This window comes from Beta vulgaris, chromosome 5 (genome assembly GCF_026745355.1).
Source record: "Beta vulgaris subsp. vulgaris cultivar EL10 chromosome 5, EL10.2, whole genome shotgun sequence".
NCBI classification, from domain to species: Eukaryota; Viridiplantae; Streptophyta; class Magnoliopsida; order Caryophyllales; family Amaranthaceae; genus Beta; species Beta vulgaris.
The window spans coordinates 20,362,662-20,376,395 of record NC_079206.1 but is presented as its reverse complement, the minus strand read 5'-3'; the positions used below and the strand labels follow the sequence as shown (position 1 = coordinate 20,376,395).

The window sequence follows — 13,734 nt, the reverse complement described above, 5'->3', positions numbered from 1 at the left end:
AGAAGCTATCAGGAGAAGGTGGCCTCTTGCAACCTCTACCTATTCCTACAGCTGTATGGGTGGACATATATGTGGACTTCATCACTGGGTTACCTGAGTTCCAATTTAGGGAAGTTATCCTTATAGTGGTGGACAGGCTTAGCAAATATGGGCATTTTATAGCTCTAAAACACCCTTACACAACCATGGAAGTTGCACAAGTGTATTTGGATTCAGTGTTCAAGCTTCATGGTTGGCCACACTCCACTGTGAGTGACAAAGATTCTGTCTTCATCAGTCACTTTTGACAGGCTCTATTCTCTATTCAAGGAACAAATTTGTTACTTTCTTCAGCCTACCATCCTCAAACTAATGGCCAAACTGAAATTGTTAACAAATGTGTAGAGAATTTCCTTAGGTGTATGTGCTGTGATTATACCTAGGGAGTGTCAATGGGGTTACCCCTTGTTGAATGGTGGTATAACACCAATTACCACACTTCTATTCATATCACACCTTATGAAATAGTCTATAACCAGCCTCCTCCTATATACCTTCCATATCTCCCAAGTGAAACCAAAGTAGCAGTAGTAGATAGGTCTCTTCAAAAGAGAGATGCTATGATCAAGTTGTTACTATTCCATCTACACATAGCACAACATAGACAAAAGTCCAGGCAGTTAAAAGAAGATCAGAGAGGAGCTTTGTAGTTGGAAATTGGGTATGGCTGAAGCTACATCTCTATAGGCAGAAAAATTGAGGATTATGTACAATGAGAAATTGTCTTCTAAGTATGCAGGTCCATTTGAAGTAATTGCACCAGTTGGAAAGGTTGCCTATAAACTAAAGTTACCTGAAGATGTGGCTATTCATCTAGTATTCCATTTGTTCCAGTTAAAGACTTGTAGGGGTCCTTTACTAGCAATAGCCCATATTCCCTCCTGGTTACAAGGCCAGCCAGAAGATGTGTTCCTATAATCTTTTGCTCTTCTTGACAGAAGGGTAGTTAAACACCTCAATGTAGCCCAAGTTCAATACCTCATCCAATGGGAGGGCATGAGAGTAGAAGAGGCTACTTGGGAGGTTGCTGAAGAATTTGAAAAGCAATTTCCTTCATTTGTTATTCCTTGAGTTGTTTTACTTTGCTGTTGTAACAAACTAGAGGACTAGTTTTGTTTTAAGGAGGAAGGAATGTACAATAGCTTACAATTCTGTTATTCTGTTATAACAACTAATTTTCTATAAATAACTTCATTAAGATGTAATCTTTATCATTCTTAATAATAATCACTCATAATCCTTCTATTCTCTCTCTCTCTTTCATTTCTATATCTCTAGTTGAGATATTCTATCTTTCATTAAGTCAAGATTAATTCGAATTGCTTGAATTCTTTATTATCCTTTTAGTAGCTAAACTAAGCTACTGTTACACAATGTTGAGCGTACAAGCCAAACGCATAGTTGGTCAAAGACATGAAGTTGATCTTTGATTTTGAGATTATGGTGAAGTTTGTGGAGGAAAATAAGAAAAGTTGAAAATATTTGGGTTATATGTGATGTCTACCCCCATGGCTGGAATTAGAAGTTATTGCAAGAGGCACACGCCAATGCAAGTTTTCACTTATCCTTGTGATCTTTTATGGTTTTGGCATGGTACTTCATTATGATCATGTTAGGATTTTAAAGAAGTATCAGGTTGGGAATATATGCATATTTTTCTAATTTTATATAACTTCTATTATAGGTCCAAGAAATAGTCTAGAATATTTCTTTCTTGGAGAAGGGGGAAAATTCCAACCTTTATACAAATGTTGCATGGACTTTGGACTACTGTTTTGCAAGACCAAACACAGTGAGAGATTATGAACACTTTAATGCATTGCGAGTTAATATATGAGTTTAAAGGTTAGTTCAATAATTAATAGATAAGTGACAAAGTGGTTTTCCCCAACCTATTTTTTTTTTTTTTGACAACGTGGAAAACATACAGATTCAAGATACCTATAAACTAAATCAAGGAACAATAAAGGGAAAACTCGTCTCCTTGCACCGCTTGGCTAGATTGTGAGCTGGGGCCACATTGTGACGAGCGACCTTCAGGATCCTGCAGTATTCGAGGGAGGGTGCAAGGTGTTGAATATCCTTGATGATGTGAGTGACCAACAAAGCTGGTCTTACCTTGGAGGCCAGGTAGAGCACCAGTAGTTCAGAATCCGTGTAAATGAGGATGTTCTCTATGGAATTGGCCTTCGCCCACTGAATAGCCATGAGACATGCCGTAGCTTCTGCTTGTACCGCCGACGCCGTTCTAATGATTGTTGCCTATTGTGCTCTGGTTGCTTGAAGGCGTGTCTCGGCCACCCACGCCGCTACAGCTTTGTGAGTATTTTTATCCCATGCCCCATCAATACAGATGATAACCAGATCATAGCTGATAGTGGAAAGCCCAAAAATGTGCGTGATTGAAACCCCGCGGGGCCAGGAATGAGGGCCATATTAAGACTATTGTTGTCTGCGTGAGAGAAAGCCATATGTTGCTTCTGGCATATATCAAAATGCGTTTTATACACTTCCTTATTGGCGCGTATGCGTCTGAAGACTTGGCCATTTCTGGTAAGCCAAATGGCCCATAAAGTGCCCACGAGAAGCGGTAGTATAGGCTCATGAGTGCCTTAAGAATTGCGGTAATGGAGGACTGTAGTTTCCAGCCATTGCAAGAAGGTGGCCCCCTGAATGAGCGTAGAACTAATGGCAGTAGCACTGGTTGCCCAAGCTTCGAGAGCTAGCGGGCATGTCAAAAAATTGTGATGACTATCCTCAGTATCCTCTAGGCAAATAGAGCAACCTGTAGAGGTCCCTACACCCGTTCTCAAGAGGTTATCCACTGACGCTATACTATTATGCCATAATTTCCAGAGGAAGAGTTTCCATTTTGGCATGATGTTCAAGCTCCAAAGGGTGCGGAAGAAGCGACCCTGCTGAGGGCTTGTCATGCTACACATATCATTTTGTTGATGTTGCAAAGTAAAAGCATACCCTGTTTTTGTCGAATATTCATCCGACGCAGTGAGAGGCCGATACCTAGCATCATCTGCGTCAGAATGCTTCGAGAGTTCCATCTCTAGAATTTCACGAGGATTGGAGGGGACAAATAAGCTGAAAAATTTCCTCACATCCCATTCCTTAGTCTATTAATAGATGTGTTATTCACTCCATATATAGGATATCATATGTAATTGTGTTTGCATCTTCCCATCTTGGAATACTGTATATACCTAAATTGTTTGTTAGCTTTATGTGTCGGCAATAACTCGCTCTTATGTTTCAGTATATATCCTTAAAAACACAAACCAAACATTTCATTTCTAATCGCTTTGATATAGCTGACACATACCATCCTTTCTTTGCTTTGCAACAGTTGTGGAGGAACCAATTTGCACATTTCAGTTTACTTAAAACAACACATTAGTATGAATCTAACAAGATTTCACATTACATATTTTCTCTTACATATATACCTCCAAATAAGGTTTAAAGTTTACTTATTCTATCTCCAGATTCTAAGTGTAAAGAAAAACCGATCCCAAATCGTCTGAGCTAAAGCGTAGGATACTTCCTATCCAAGGTTTAGCTTACAGCTCAATACATTCAATTGATCGAGTAATGGTTCGATCTCCAAACCTTCTTATTGCATTGATAAAAAATCTCAACAAATTTATCATTTATTGGGGGAAAAAAATAATTAAGACACATAAAATTCAAGAAGCTACCCCTAACTTATCAATGAAGCCTGCCAAATACAAATCATGTAAAAAGAGCTCCCCACATGCAAAGAGACGGCTGAAGCCAAGGAAAGGAATTAGTTGATATTTGCTGAAGAAATGCCTGATGTGATCTCCTGCAAACGTGGATCACCGATTTCTAAACTCACACCATGAGGATCTTCCCTTACCGGAAGAGCCAAAACATTAAGAGAGCTCCATGCTGTAGCAATTTGGCTGCTTGAATCACCTAAAATTATTGCAAAGACTGCATCAAAGCCACCAGCTCCAGGAATTCCAGCCAATAAGACCCCTTCCATATCCATGGTAGCATCCAAAAGCCGAGTTTGTGAATCTGGTTCTATCTGTGATAAGAGGTATATAAAATATAAATAGGTGTGTTACAATAAATAATATAACCAAGATTTTATATGTTTCATGTCTTGAGTGACTGCATGCAGAATGTACATAGTATAACGAAATACTGTAAGGAAATGCGGGTACTTCTGCCATCTTAAACATTGCTCGACCCTGCAGAGAGTTATCCCTCGGAAACAGGTTAGTTCTTCGCCATCAATATCTTATGCAGGGAGAGCGTTTAGGTGTAATTCAATACCCTCTTTGTCTTTCAAAGCTTTACCCATTTTCGCATTTTAAAATATCCCAGATACTTTACCTGTTTCATTCTTGGGGTTGGGTCCATTATCACCACTCACAAACACTTTCTCGTCTCTCAATATAACTCACCCACTATTTTCAATCACGCTTACGTTTTTCCTTCTCCCTCAATAAAGAGTTATTCTTTATCTCCAATCATTTTTATTATTTCTTCATCATAGAAACTCACCATATCTAATCACATCTACTTTTCCTCTCTCTCCTCGATGTAGAACTACTCTTCCTAAAACTCCATGCCCAAGTGAGATGGGTAACACTTGGGGGACAGAGAGACTATAGAACAATCATGTCCCCCTTCATTATCTGGAGAAAGGAAGGTGAACAAGACGAAATATAGTGTACGAAAGGTGTGTCCTTGAAAGAAGCATAAGCTCATGGTAAACAATTAACATTTGTTGGTTGACAGGCACTGCAGAGTAATAAGCAAGATGGAAAACTTACCGGGACACCAGCAGCATCTCCCATCCGGCGCATATGGCCTCTGATGTCCAGCATTGCGTTTCGAGCTCCTAGTAGTGCTTCAACAACAGCTTGCTCACTTGGTGTAATTGATTGTTCCGTCCACTGTTTCCAAAAATTGTTAATTTCATTCAGCTCTTTTTGGTAGAAAATAATTGTTATGAAGGTTAGAAAAGATCAAGAACAACAACTACAATAAGTCAGTAACCTCACATGAATCCTGACGCTGGCATAGATACATATACAGGCTTAACTATAGATAGATAAAGCTAAATGGGAAGTTATTTCCAGCAGGCGCACAAAAGGTTGGTGTTTTCTTTATCAGCTTCAAAAAAATATATATACACAAGTGGTGTTACAGAAAGGTCAAGAAAATACAAGCATCAAATTGGGAAAAGAATCAAGAATCACAATCACAATTACAACCAATAATCAATAGTTAAATGGGTTGAGAAGGAGATAGAACTTGGTAAGCAAAGAAAAGAGAAATGCAGATTAAAACGAAATAGACAATGAATCCACATTCCCCTACTATTCAAAATCTCATATAACCAATCTTACAAGTACATTTCTATCCAGTTGATATATGGGCAATCATACTTGCTGAAGTAACAGCGTAAGATACAACCATGAACAACACAACCAAGCATGAACCATCCAGAAAGTAAATCTTTTGAAAACAATGCCTAAAGAATAGAACCATAAGAGAAATACGCACCACTCAGCAAGCATTACGTATTACCTTTTCTGATTTATGCCTGCAGCATCTGTCAATGATGCTGTCATATGCCATGCCTTGTTCTTCTGCTAGTTTCCTCAGCTTGATTAATTGCTTCTCAAGCATTGAATTTGCTTCCGACAATTTTGTGAATGTGTACACAGACTTTTCAGGTTCAGATTTTTGCCACTTCTTAACAGCGCCAACCATTGATGGTGTGGATGATCCACCACTTCCTGGCTCTCCAAGTAGCTAGAAATGATAATAGTAATCAATAAGAGCAATAATAAGCTTTAAAACCTATATGAAGTTCAAGGATTGTAGGTACGTGCAGACAAGGTTCCTCTTCAATTGAAGCTTTTAGCAAATTATATAAGATGCAAATTGCAATGAATCCTTTTATTCTGCTAAGGTTTTACAATGATATCATGTAAGAGCTTTAAAACGAACAAATTAGTCTTCACATGAGGTGCCTCTGTCTGCCATTTAGTCCTACTCAAATGAGAAAGTGTATAGATAACAGACCATGCAGCTAACAAGACATAACAAATTTAATGCTAGTACTTTAAATCAAATTGTTGTTTTCAGCTACATGCGGACAAGTCTCCTGTTAGTCTTCTGATGATGAAACCAGCAATAGCTGTTGAAAAGTGAAAATAATCAATAGCAGATTCGCTCGTGACTCATGGTAAGATGCATGTCAAAACTCATTAAGGGTGCATTCTCTTTACCTTACAAAAATAAGTTTCAGGTCTAATAAAGTTCTGAAAAGTTCAGATAAGCTCCAATAAATTCAGATGAGAGCCAATAAGTTCTATGAGTTATAGCATAAGCAGAGGCCAGAGGTGGAGCAGCCTTAATTTCTAGGGAAATTTTCTCAAGCCACCCCGAGGTTTGACGTAATTCTCAAATTACCCTTCACATTTGAGGAATTCCTCATATACCCATGAACTTTGTGTTTGGGCTCAAAATACCCTTATCATATACCAAAATTCAAGTGCATTAATTTCCTAAGGTACCCTTGAAACTTAAACTTTGAACTTCAACATTCAATAGGGTATTTTGAGAATTAAGCCAAACCTCAAAGGTACCTCAGGAAATTTCCCTAATTTCTAATCTGCTATGTATAAGAAAGAAGCTCAATGAGAAGCTTGTAACAGATCTACAAGAGGGGCTAGAGACAAGGTTAAATCCCATATTTCCATATTCATCAAGATCGGAAGAAAGAATTAAAGAAATGAAAGCAGGTAAGAAGCGATTTGTCAGCCTAAATGCCTTGCCTAATTGAAACACGCGTAATGCAGCAAAGCAACATCACCCTATAAGACATTCACAACCCCAACATGCTAAATGACTATAAAGTAGGTGATAAATCAGAAGTACCAATTTTTACATAAATCACAAAATGTTTGATATATTCCGTATTTTGAAAAGAGACGATTGCAAAGGAGAATCCATAAAAAAGATATTACTGAGTGCTGACTGCTGACTCTTGGTAGACTAGGCCAAAGACAGTCCATGGCTAGTGAGAAACAAAAGTCCCTCAACCGCCAAACAGAAATTCACAGAAGAACAAAATATTTATCTATCTTCAGAAATAATTCCATTTTCCTCTTTGACTATTTGTAGAAATGTCAGAAGGTCTTCTAACAAAAAAAAAAAGAAGTGGCGATAGTGTCTGAAAATTCAAAATTGTATTAGCCTTGCATGCAAAAATTCAAATACATCATAGCAGGACACTAAAAACATAAATGTCTCATCTAGGACTAGAAGTACATGACGAATTGGGCTAATAGCTTATTTCAATAATGTGTGATGCAGAGAGATGAAGTTCCTACTCACAAGAGTCATTCGTGGTGGCAACGCAAACCTATCCATCTCATGATCCCACTTTCCTTCCATCACATCAACAACGACTTCCTGAAGTAGTGCCCTTGTCCCTGCAACCTACGTAATGCAAACACAGTCATGTCTCACCTATTTCGTTTCCCTTAGATCAAAATACAGTTCTAGTAAACACTAATACATCGTGACACATAGTTCCATTGGGAAAAGAAAAATCAATAAGACATGCATGCATAGTTCCACCACATTTGTTTTACTAATGACTAATGAGCATAGTCAGCTTAGAAATTGGTCCTTCTACAAATCAACAAGTCACAACCTGGCAATTTGCTGTCCTCATAATGAATTCTGTTTGGATTATATTATAACATTGCTTCACAAAGTAGGAAGTGGATGCACTGCTTACAAATCGGAAGCACGTGCAGAATTGAAATATGGGCGTATTATCCACATGCTTGTATAATTCTACCTAGTAGTACCATAAAAAGAACTGAGAGACATTGATGATCATATTAAAAGTAAAAGCATCCACTAGAAGAGAAGCAAAATGAAGCATCAATATTGTTTTAAGCTAGTTTGTTCAAGAAGTAAGCATACAAGATCAATCAATATTTGTAATCAGCAGTACAAGCAATCTCTATGGCCTAAACAGAGAATTTTTAGAGCCCTTGGTTCTAGCACAACAAATGCACTTTGGTAATCAGATATGTCAACAAGCAATTGCAAAATACACCTAAGCCGGTAGCAAAAGCCTATGTTACTCGGACTCTTCATTTTACCACAAGTTTAGATCCTTGACACTCCGACATGGTTTTGGAGACTTGGACACTTCATCCTAGGGCCAATCATAGGAAAAGTTTCACAAAATATACAAGCTGGAGAATAGAACACGCACCCATGTAGGATGTCCTACATGGGTACTCGAGTCCGAGTAACATATGCAAAACCTACCAACTGTAATGAAAATTAACATCCAACATTCATCAAAAATATTTAATAATCACCAACTAAGAAAAGAGACCACCAAAGAGCAAAAAGGAACCTGAGCAGATGACAGAACTTCTGGCGAGAAGCGGACATAACGTTGACTGCCATAAACTGCACAACTAACATCAAAACCGCTGCCAACTTTCCCTTGGGCAATGCAATGAGAAGTTTGAGCTATCATGTGAACTAGATCAAGATCAGCAACACTATTACAGTCTTGATGATGACCTTTGGCTGACTCTGAAAGATTAACAACACCAAGATACTGAAGTAGAGCAGCAACCACTGCTGTTGTCATTGCGGCAGATGAACCCAACCCGGTTTTAGCAACTTCAGGTTTGCAATGTGCGGCATTTGCATTGTCTGAATTAAAGGTAATCGAAGAGAAAGGAGGGAGTTGAGCCAATGAATCTGGTGTGAGAGGCAGTCCATGAGCTTCTAACTATGAGACAAAGTGCAAAATTAGGATTGCTCATCTGCTTTGCCTATGCCTTAGAGTCAAACAAAAGTAGCAGCACCAGTAAATGAAATGTCATTTGCATGAAAAATCGTACCTTAACCACAAGCAATGAGTGCGTCCCTGATCAAAGATCAATTAACAGAGATCCCACCCACCCTCACATAACAAAGTGAATACCCCCTAAAGGCAATACAGGACTTTGGCATCAATTATATGAAACCAAATAAGATTAAGCCTCATCTCATGACATTTTCTGTCCAGTCTGATAAAGATATTGTGTTTCAATTTGCAATTTCTTTCACTATTGTTTGATTAGCTCATGGTACAACTGGGTCTAAATTTGCTCCTGTCATGGGTCATGTGTAAAAGAAAATACGAGATGTCTATCATGTAGAACAAAGTGATTACACTACTACTCTTTAGCTCTATTTTAATAATTTATCATATTTAACCTTATTATCAAATATATATATTATACTCCCTTCGTTTCTGAAAAATTTACCCACTTCTCTTTTCACAAGAACCAGAGAAGTTGGTGGGAGAAATGGAAAAAGTTGGGGTTAAGGAGAAACAATTATAAAACAAGGAGATTGACTAATAAAAGTAAAAAGTAACGGTGGGCCTCATGTCCAAAATGGAAGAAAAGAAGTGAGTAAATTTTGTGGAACACACTAAAAAGGACAGTGAGTAAATTTTTGAAACGAAGGGAGTATTAGATATCAACAGTTGTGGGATTTATAGCACAACATATTCTCTAAATCTTCTCACATCAATTAGATGCTGCACCTCGAAGCCAAATGATCCACATAACAATATATGCAATTAGCTACAGTAATTGAGATTTGACAGCTCCAACCTTACCAATGATGCCAATCAGTGTGCACAAGTAAAGAAAGATTAATAATTGTAACTACAAAGCCAGCTTAGAAACACTTAGTAAGCTGTGAAAAGAGCTATGCGCAACTGAACATATTATATAGCCTTCCAGATTCCGGGGTTTACTAGACTTCTGTTGCAGCATAGTTGGTGATTTCGTTTTCTCTTCAATAAATCTAGCATAAAGGTTCAGTTATGTCTTATTCTTGAACACTCCTGACCCAATCTACCTGGTTTCACGCACATGCCACTATAAGCTATTTTAGGTGAATTCACACTGGCCTGATGGTCAATTTTAACATGATTATCTGTTTGAAGTAAAGGCAAGCTATCTATACCTGGTCAACCTATGAATTATGATACTAAACTAAATAGCAACATTATGAACTCAACTTTTTTGTTTGATTGTTGCTTTATAATCAGTTTGCTAACCGTGCCATTTTTGGATAACCGGTTTCCCAGCAGGCAACAGTGAAGCTAACAGAATTAAGAAAAGAGAACTTTATAGAAAGATTACCTGATCCCGATATGAATAAAATGCATTCGCACCCATAATTGTGATATCAAGACCTGCATCACTATCCCACTTAAGACATCACATTCAAGATGTCCCAACAATCAACATCCATTCAAATTAATCAAAAATAAATATCGAAAACGATCTATCACCTTGCAAAAGGCGTTTCTGCAATATATCCTTCTTATCCTGGTCAAATTTAGCATGGGCAGCTGCTATAACGTACTGCACAGCTTGTTCCACAAAAGGGTTTCTTGCATCACTGATAAATTAATATAATAAGCATGATATGTTATTTTTAGTAGTATTCTTGCTTTCACTGACACCACTAAGACAATAAACTGACAGATCACATTTCAAGGTCATGCAATTCTAGGCTGGCTCAATCAAAGCTACAAACCACATTTAAACTCAATGGAGGAGGGAGAAAAGACTTGGAAGTTGCATGTTTGTGGTGAAAAAGGAATCCAATTCTCATGGCTCTAAACAAACATCCATCATTCTGTATTTCTGTCAGCAAGTTCAAATTTACATATGTGAATTCTTACCCCTCTTCCCAGAAAACGCAATCACAAACACCCAGAAAGACAAACATACAAGCGTGCACACACCTTCAAAAAATAAGGGACATTACTAGTGAAATATCATGTTAGATCGGAATTTAGTTTGATTCAACACAATATGTCAGCTCTCCAGCCAACTTTAGAACAATTTGTTTCCAATCTAGTCAGAAGAGCTGTGCAAGAGCATATTGAAGTAAACCTATGTCTTAAATGTGCTTCACAACTAGTTTTGTCAAGTAATTTTTCCCTCAGTAATGAAGCTACTTATTTTGGTTCCCAAAAAGTTCACACCCTCGATAAAATATTAGCTCACATCTAGTTAACAAGCCATATAAATATATAATAATATACAGAAATGTATCTAGTACACAAAAGCTATAAGTCAATAACTGATGTTGCTATTAAGGAAGCTACATGAAACGATTAGCATCCAGGAAATCAAAAAGATTTAACACTAATGTAAAACTGAAACACCAAAAACAACTGCCAAAACATGAAGTGCAATAATTGGGAACTCAACGAAATCTTGCCTTGATGAAACACTTTGAAGAGTGAAGTTCTTCACAGACAATTTATACGCGGTTTCCCTTCCAAGCTGTGGAGATGTTAGCTTCACATCCATCCATGACTGAAAAGGAGCAAAGGAAGATTGCTGAGGTTGACAAAAAACTAAAACAAGCATCACCTTATCCTCTTGATCCAACAATGAAACAAATTTGTGATAACAAAGACATGCAAGCTTCATTGACTCATTGCTATTGAGCACTTTAAGCAAAAATCCCGCTTGCGAAAATCGACTTTATTTTATTAGTATACATGTAAATCCATACTACGCTAATCTTCTTTCACTTCATTGTCAATTCAACAACCAAAATAACGGATCCCTCTAATGTAGAACAGGCAATGAATACCAAGTTGAAGAACCAAATAAATTTTTCCTAACTTTATCAGCTCAAAGTATGACGATACCTATGCCATATGGACTCTTCATTTAACCTTAACTACTTGTGTTAGATCCTTGACATTGTAACATAGATAATGACACTTGGATAATGAAGCAACATAGAGTGCAAGTTGTTTTTGAAATTATAACGATTCATAATACAGAAAAATATATAATACAGCCGCCACATTCACATAATACCAAATAATTAAGTTAACTTGAACAAATTGCACATACCCATGCCCAACTTCCAGATGTGACATCGTCGTGAAATGGCTTGACTATAGCATAGAATCGAGCATTAGTACTCAGCACAAGTCCGGCATTTGGTCTCTCCAAAACAAGATAACCCCCAGTCATCAAAACTTTCCCAGGAGCTGATGCAACTCTGTATTATACATAAGCATCAATCAAAACACCACAATTAACAAGATGATAATGTCAATAAATCTATCCATGTCTCCTTAATACCTAAATGAAAATACTGTAGAAATCAAGATTATGCACACACCATAACATACTATATCAAAAACAAATTAACCCCTGAGGAAAATAGTGATGAGAAACATGCATTATCTCTTATGGTGCAACTAATTGATGGGTATACTTTATTACTCTACGAAAAGTATTGAACTGAAAGAGTTAATGAAAATAAAGTACTTACATTTCCATATTGTCGTTGAGCTTCTTGACTTTTGATATGTGGGTCAATAATTGTTTGGCTTATACTTCAACTGTTAGGATAATCAGTGATAATGAGTGGCAGATCCGTCAAACTTTTGAACAGAAATTCGAATATACAATCAAATAAAACGACTATATAAAACAAATCCAATAAAATAGTCCATGTAACAAAAATTTACCACTATGATCACTTCCAATTCCTACAATGTACATAGATAAACAAAGCATTATTGCATAATTATAATTCATAAGTGAATACATCAAGCTTTGAAAACCTAGCCATAATTTGTGGAACTAAATCATATTCTCACATCATACCCCAAAGAACATCTAAGAAACTTTATTTGCTCTTAAAGCATGAAGCAATATACCAAAAGCAGATCAAAATTGAAGGAACTGAACTTCTTCTAAGCATAGTGTATATCATTAAAAATTGAACATATTACATAAATTCGAGAGAAGTATGAATTAAAAAGCAACAGCATATGTTTTAGTACAGCTTTTCCATTTAAAATTCACTTTTTACATTTGTAATTAAATATAGAAAAAACGATTAAGATTTGTTGATCTGAATTACTAAACATGAAATCAGAGAATAAAAAATGGGTCTTACAGTGAGTGTGTGACAATTGAGGAGGAGGTTGCGAGAGCGAGGTGCGAGTGTTTGGTAATGGTAGAATTTTCAGTAGTTTAGAGTCCAAAAACACAAGTATGGAGTATTTGCTTATGTTTTCACGCCCACGAGCCCCTCGTGAGATTTGATTGAGGAATTTCGCTACTGTTCATTAGTTGTGCCCTTTGATTAGTTATCAACTCCTCATGTTTACTATTTACACAAGTGTTTAGCAGAATTAGTGGTTTCGCCGTTTAGCATTTGCGGATCCAGTGTGGGTTCAACTGAACCCACGCGGATTCTGGGAAGAAACTGGAGTTTAAAAGAAAAGAAAAACCGTTTATAATAAAACTAGTATTATGACCCGTGCATAATGCACGGGAGTATTTATTGTTTTATTACATACTACCTCCGTTCTTACTTAGTTGCAACGTTTGACAAATTGCACTATTCATGTTCTCTTATTTGACCACATTTATTGATTTATATGTTAAACAAAATAGTCATGTGGGTCTTGTTTGATTCGTTTCGATGTAAGCTTTCATAATATCAAAATTTTATAATTTTTACTTACATACAATTAGAGATAAAATGATTTGAAATTGTACATTGGCAAGCGTGAAAGTCAAAACGTTGCAACTAAATAAAAAC

General features: G+C 36.9%; 1 protein-coding gene across 2 annotated transcripts; it reads right to left on the bottom strand.

Annotated features, from left to right (window-relative positions):
• Positions 1–3,426: 3,426 nt before the first annotated feature.
• On the bottom strand, positions 3,427–13,269 carry LOC104893048 (phosphomevalonate kinase, peroxisomal). Of its 2 annotated transcripts, XM_010679094.4 has the most exons (11): positions 13,084–13,269; positions 12,451–12,520; positions 12,024–12,174; positions 11,374–11,471; positions 10,433–10,542; positions 10,281–10,333; positions 8,483–8,869; positions 7,438–7,542; positions 5,620–5,847; positions 4,860–4,982; positions 3,427–4,105 (listed from the first exon to the last, which is right to left on the bottom strand). In XM_010679094.4, the coding sequence occupies exons 2-11, from the start codon at positions 12,456–12,458 to the stop codon at positions 3,839–3,841; spliced, it is 1,530 nt and encodes a 509-aa protein (XP_010677396.1). In that variant the 5' UTR covers positions 12,459–12,520; positions 13,084–13,269; the 3' UTR covers positions 3,427–3,838. The 2 variants fall into 2 exon arrangements, with proteins under 2 accessions (XP_010677396.1, XP_048500707.1); XM_048644750.2 differs by lacking the exons at positions 12,024–12,174; positions 12,451–12,520; positions 13,084–13,269 and having other exon boundaries at positions 10,281–10,349.
• Positions 13,270–13,734: the final 465 nt, after the last annotated feature.